This window comes from Oncorhynchus gorbuscha, linkage group LG10 (assembly GCF_021184085.1).
Source record: "Oncorhynchus gorbuscha isolate QuinsamMale2020 ecotype Even-year linkage group LG10, OgorEven_v1.0, whole genome shotgun sequence".
In the NCBI taxonomy this organism is placed as follows: domain Eukaryota; kingdom Metazoa; phylum Chordata; class Actinopteri; order Salmoniformes; family Salmonidae; genus Oncorhynchus; species Oncorhynchus gorbuscha.
In genome coordinates this window covers 60,653,882-60,660,499 of record NC_060182.1, presented here as the reverse complement: position 1 = coordinate 60,660,499, position 6,618 = coordinate 60,653,882, and the positions used below count along the sequence as shown (strand labels likewise).

General features: G+C 46.1%; 1 protein-coding gene across 2 annotated transcripts in view; it reads right to left on the bottom strand.

Annotated features, from left to right (window-relative positions):
- Positions 1-6,052, bottom strand: part of LOC124046313 (kinesin-like protein KIF26B) — a 199,668-nt gene extending 193,616 nt beyond the window's left edge. For both annotated transcript variants that reach the window (XM_046366546.1, XM_046366548.1), the window contains exons 1-2: positions 5,522-6,052; positions 4,722-5,117 (exon numbers count right to left, since the gene is read on the bottom strand). In XM_046366546.1, coding sequence (XP_046222502.1) covers positions 4,722-5,117; positions 5,522-5,581 — 456 coding nt within the window. In that variant the 5' untranslated portion in view covers positions 5,582-6,052. The remainder of the gene's footprint in view (positions 1-4,721; positions 5,118-5,521) is intronic.
- Positions 6,053-6,618: the final 566 nt, after the last annotated feature.

Genomic DNA, 6,618 nt, shown 5'->3' with positions numbered 1-6,618 from the left:
CCCTCCATCTCTCCCTCCCTCCTTCTCCTCCTCCCTCTCCTCTGCCATTATTACTAACATAACCCCTCTAGAGGCCATATCTTGCTCTCTTCACTCCCTCTATTCGTACATTTCTCTCATCCTCCCATACATTGTCTATCCCTGTTCTTCTTTGAGAGCCCTCCTCCTCTTTCCTCCTGTAGTTGGTTGGTCAGTCATGTACCTTAACCACAGCACAGCTAACAAACACATCCACTTCAAAGAGAAAGGAAAAGGCACGCAAACACACACACACTGTGTGATTTCAGATCCCTCCATTAGAAATAGAAAGATGAGGGGGAGGAAAGGAGGAATGGGAAGGGAGAATGGGGGAGGCAAAAGCCCCTTCCTGCTCTGCTGTACCTAGTCATGCAAATTAGGTAAATTAGGCTACACTTATTCCCTCTCTTTCACTTTTTTTCTCCTTCGTTCCTTCTCTCCATTGCCCTCCAACCCTGAGCCTTGCAGACACACATGGCAGTGGCAGGTTGCGGAGAGTGACATTTTTCGAACATGGACTCCGTTGCTGCACTCTTCAACTGTGTGGTGTGTGTTTGTTCCCCGTGTGTTGTGTGCGGACGCTCAGCAGAGACTGAGAACCAGGTCTCTCTACAGTGGCTCTGTGAAGGTCATGATTAGCATAGCAATACTCATGTCTGTTGGTTATGTCAGAGGGGGGGGTAGGAAGCAGGAGAGGTGATGGACGCACCATGGCTGCGTCCCAAATTCCACCCTATTCCCTACATAGTGCACTACTTCTGACCAGGTTCCAATGGGCTCTGGTCAGAAGTAGAGCACTATGTAGGGAAATGGGTGGTATTTGGGACAGAACCCGTATCTCTTGTCTCCTCTGAGAGACCTACTGCCTACCAGCCATGTTCCTGTCAGAACAACAGAGATTTGCCCAAACAACAACCCCTCAAACTCTCTCTCGTCCCATCACTAATAGCTTTGTACGAGCCAGAACAGCTCTGGACATGAGGACCCGAGTCTATTGCAGGGCCCCTTCCATAATAACAGTACTCTTTTTTTTCTTTCCCAACGATGACAATACAAACTAATCATATCAAACCATTCCATTCCATTTGATAAGAAAGTTGCCCAGCCAGAGAGCTCAAACAGCACCTAAAGTCAGTCAACGTCAGTCAACGTCCCTTTACACCAATGACTGCACTCCAATAATAATGATACTGATGCTGATGACGCTGATGATGATGATGATGATGACTCCGATGATGCTGATGATGATGATGATGATGACGATAAGTGTTGGCCGTTCCAAATGGCCCGTAGCATATGGCTGCTCTCCAACATTGCTCTGAATGGAGAAGTCTGTTATGTCCGTTCCTTGAATTACAATTCTATGTGGAAGCCTGTGCATTTACCTGCTGAGTGCAAATTCACTAGGAGAGTGTCAAACGTTCACCCTGTAATCCACTATAATACTAACATACCCACACTCTCCAGTCAATTACCACTATGTAATGGAGGCTGGGAAAATGGTTAACTTTATCTGAACCCTCTCTCTCTCACACACACACACACACACACACACACACACACACACACACACACACACACACACACACACACACACACACACACACACACACACACACACACACACACACACACACACACACACACACACACACACACACACACACACACACACACGACTAAACAGTGAGATTCTCCCACCCTTGACAATACCGCGCTCCATATGATCCCTTCACTAAACCTGCAGCTTCCAGAAGGTGCCCATACGAACATCGTGTACCATTTATATTGACTTAATCAACAAGACAGTTCATTGTTCAAGTCAAGATCCTGATGTTAGATAGGGATTTTGCAGGTAGAGACCTTGGGACTATCTGCCATTTTTGTAAAAAATGAGTTAGCCGCATAGAATTAATCTTTCGATGGTTTGTGATGTTAAAAAAAAATGTAAGTCAATTATAAGTGTTTAAAAAATATAAATAAATTACTAATCAAACCAAGTCTAAGTTCATTGGTCGCGTACACAGATTTGCAGATTTTAACGCAGGTGAAGCGAAATTCTTGCATAAACCCTTTTGAAACTTGCCGCTATTAAGGGTCTATCTATCTAAGGTCCAATCACAAGCCTGAACAAATACAGAGGGACCAATCAGAGAACACATCTTTGCAATCTCCCTTTAAGTATGGTCTATGCTAGTCTGGACAGCAATACTGGCACGCAAGCAAAACTAAACAACACTGTCAGAAACCTTAAATGTTGTCACATCATTGTTCAGGGATGACAGTTAATAATTAGTCTGGTGAGCATAATACATTTCTTCATGTATTTGAGGATGTGCTCTGACTATCTTGGTAAAATAGTGTCATTCTATCATTTATGTATTCAAATAGCTACAGTTGTAATGAAGAAAGAAGAATTCACAACAAAACAGTTCTGAGATGTGAAAACATTCATGCTCAATATCTCAGAACTGTGCTTTGTGCAGATAGAACCTTATACTCCCAAGGTCACGAGGTGGTCCCCAATGTTTTTTTGTTTCTCCCAGTTCCCACAATGATTTCAATAGAAATCTGTTCAGTTTCCACTGCAAGTTGACCCCGTGTCTGATAGGTGAGCTCCTCAGCTCCATAAGGCACCTGGGGGAGCGTTCAGCAGGATACAACGTTGTGAAACATTGATTTCAGATAGAAATACACCATGTAGAACAAACACCCCTCTCTGACATTTAGAAAAAGGCAGGGCTGCCCAACCCTCTTCCTGGATAACTGCTAAATTAGGGTTGGGCTGAAAACCTACAGGACAGTAGATCTCCAGGAAGTGGGTTGGGCTGAAAACCTACAGGGCAGTAGATCTCTAGGAAGAGGGTTGGGCTGAAAACCTACAGGACAGTAGATTTCCAGGAAGAGAGTTGGGCTGAAAACCTACAGGACAGTAGATCTCCAGGAAGTGGGTTGGGCTTGAAAACCTACAGGGCAGTAGATCTCCAGGAAGAGGGTTGGGCTGAAAACCTACAGGACAGTAAATCTCCAGGAAGAGGGTTGGGCTGAAAACCTACAGGACAGTAGATCTCCAGGAAGAGGGTTGGGCTGAAAACCTACAGGACAGTAGATCTCCAGGAAGAGGGTTGGGCTGAAAACCTACAGGACAGTAGATCTCCAGAAAGAGGGTTGGGCTGAAAACCTACAGGACAGTAGATCTCCAGGAAGAGGGTTGGGCAGCCCTGGAATAAGGGATCGTGTCAGCTCTATTGATGGCATTTCCACAACTTTTTCCTACTGAACGCAGCCCAGCTGTCCATTGCTATATAGCACCCCCTGTGTCCCTACTGGGGACTGCTCTGGTCCCTCACTTATAGGCCTACCACTCACTCATCACCTGTGCACTGTCAGCAGTGACCACGGTCAGCAACCATGTCTCAGAGCAACCTTCTCTATTGCCAACAAACAGTAGGGCGTGCTGTAGATACAACCACACCGTAATGGCAGACTATGGAGAGAACCCTAGACCTTCAAACACGCTTGTTCTCAAATACAGTATCAGGCTGAAAGAAAATCCAACTTGTATGCACCATGGTTAGGCTGGGCTAGAATGGGGAGATGGTTCAGAGAAAGATTGAGTTTAAGCATAAGGTTAGACGTTCATAAGCACTCTACATCTCCTCCGAATAGACCCGTGTATGAATGGGCCAATTACGCACATTGGGAGTCAAAACCGAACTCATTTTAATCGGTTTTAATTGGGATCCCACCAGTACCACCCCTCCCCCCCTGCGGTCTTAAAACGACCCGTGGTCTTTTTACAGCAGCCAGGATCAAGACGCGATTCCTCTGTTCGCTCTGGGTTGACTGTACGCGCGCTGCGCCACGCAGAAAGCTGCTATTTGTAACCAATTAACACCGTCCCCGCGGGCTGCATTCGTCACTCTGTAGGACCTAGACTCTTGGCAATGCAGATAACTTTGCATGGCCGCCTAAAATCCACAACATGCTGAAAAACTTCAATCGGGCATATAGGCCTATTGTGCTCTATAGCGAAAGAACCCTCTTTACGCACACACACGTGGGCGCGCAAACAATCACACGCGAGCACAGGCACGCGTGTGCACACACACAGATATACATATACACACACACCTGCACAGTGAAACGAGTCTGTCCCTCCGACAAAAATTCATTTGTAGCATTCATTTTTGACAGTGGGAAATATAAATACATAGGTAGCCAAATACAACAATAAATAACCCAACTATGGACACGAAAAAAACTATCGGCCGAATGGAAAGCATCCATTATATTAATCGCAAAAAAATGCGTAATGAAGCAAATGGAACTCATTTATTTACATTTTGGATAAAGCTGATGGACAAGAAATCAAATTGTATTATCATATTCGTTTTGGCATAATACCAGTTATAGAACGAGTACCCCGCACAAAACTATTTGTCTTTGAACTGAGCTTTTCCCGTAGGCTCTACAGCCCAAGCACAACACAACACAAACAGGGTAGTGGTCAGATTTACCATTATCCAACTCACTACTCATATCATGCGTCTTTTACATGGAAACAGAAAACAGTCATGCCATGTATGGAGATGTCAATATTCCCAATATGGTACACCATAGTGATGTCTGATGGTCTTTGCAGAGTTCGCCAGATTCAGAGGATGCTATAGCCGAGCAGCATTGCATATAGCCGGGCTTACCTTGCTGGAGTAGGGGCCGGGAATCAGTAGCTTCAGCGCCTGTCTCTTCAGCTCCGCCAGCCGGGCATTGCAGTGCTCACACCATATCCCCCTCTCTCTCTCAGAACCAGGGGAGCTCCCGCTGCCAGAGCCAGGCGAACCTGTACCGAAACCTGGCGAGCCACCTAGAGACCCAGGGGAACCGGTCCCGATCCCTGGAGATATGGTCCCGGGGGAACCGGAGAAGGATCCCGGGGACGAGGTGCCAGATCCTGGGGAGGGGGTGCCTGTGGAGCTGGGCATAGATCCGGCTCCCTCTGGAGCTGGTCGGCTGCCGGTCCGGGACTCTTCATAGGCCTTTCTGTACCATGTCTCCGGGGAGAAGGAAGTTGATTTTGTCGGGGAGGTGTCGGTAATCTGTTGGGAGCAACATAAAGGCAAGCCTACCTTTAATGGAACATTTAAATTGGGGAGACGCACAATAACTCACTAGTCACTATACGCGGTCTTGCAATGTTAATAAACGGCACCACAGCCGAAAAAAATCCACGTAGGTCTAAAGTTTGAACACAAATTGCAAAAAGCATTGAAAAAAACTAAAGCTGAGTATGATATTTGCGTTCCCTAACTATAGCCTACTCTCTTCGCCGCAGTAATTAAGTGCCTACCTACACTCAAACCTGTAGGAAGCATACAGTTACTGCTCTGTTGGAATAAATGAGCGCTCATCAGTAGTGCACGACTCACTGTTGTTGTTGCCACAATTATCACTGATATAATCATCCAATCCATTTATACTAGTATTCATTAGAAATACTTACCCCGTATTTTCTGCTCCTGCTGGTCACAGACCTCTCTTTGGTCCCAGACAGAGAAGTCATGTTGAAGGTGAGGAGATGGGAAGGGAGGAGTGGGGAGAAATAAATCTCGGTTGTTTTACATCCAAGAAGACCAAATAGATTTCAATTAATTCCACGCCCCTCCGCGCTTCTCAATCATGAACCAATATCACGCAGATTGGGTATCCATATAGCCTACTGTATTCAACCATGAAAAACAACGACCTAACAGTAAGTCCACTCAAATTGATCCAATAGGCGCAATAATTAGTTACAATCCACGGTCTCCTTTAGCGACTTGAAAGTGGAGTACAGACGGGTTTCTCTCTCTGGGAGCGGCGAAGTGCAGCAGGCGAGGCGGTAGCAGAGTGAATTCTGCCGCTGCCGCACAGGCTCAACGTTGAGACAGTGGGGACGCCGCGTCTGCAGCGCTATAGCCCACACCACAGTCCAAGGCAGAGCAGAGGCACAGCCGTGGTATTCCTCTGGCTGTCTGTACGCCTGCAAACTGCAGGAGGCTCCGTGCTCATCTGAAGGCAGAGGTGCAGATTGGAGAGAGTGGCGTTCACATCTGGCTGGGGGAGGGTCCTCTCTGCCCTCTCCTCACTGGCCGACCAATACCGTATCAATGCTTGGTTGACTGACAGGTGGCAGCTAATTTCCTATGTCAACTTTTGGAGGGGGTAAACGCTGACTAGGGAGTAAGGTAGTAACAGATGCGTAGCCTATGATAGACCATGGTTGCAGGACAGTGATGTGCATTAAAAAGGTACCTGGATCAGGGGTGTGCTATGTATAGTTGGATCAAAGAGGTTTAGGCCTAATCAAGAATATAATTCAGAATTATCATCACCACCACTACCACATAAACGAGGTATATTTCTAAGCAATAAGGTAGTATTCAATCATTCACTGGAGAGGTTTTACACACTCAACAACTTAAACCCCCTCCAAAAAGCTTGAGTTTATTGTCCTATTCATGAATAGTCTCGTTCAATTAATTTGTGTTTCGCATTCTGAGGATAATGCACATAGGGGGTGCTGGTGGTGTCATGTTAATGAAAGCATATTGCTGCTGT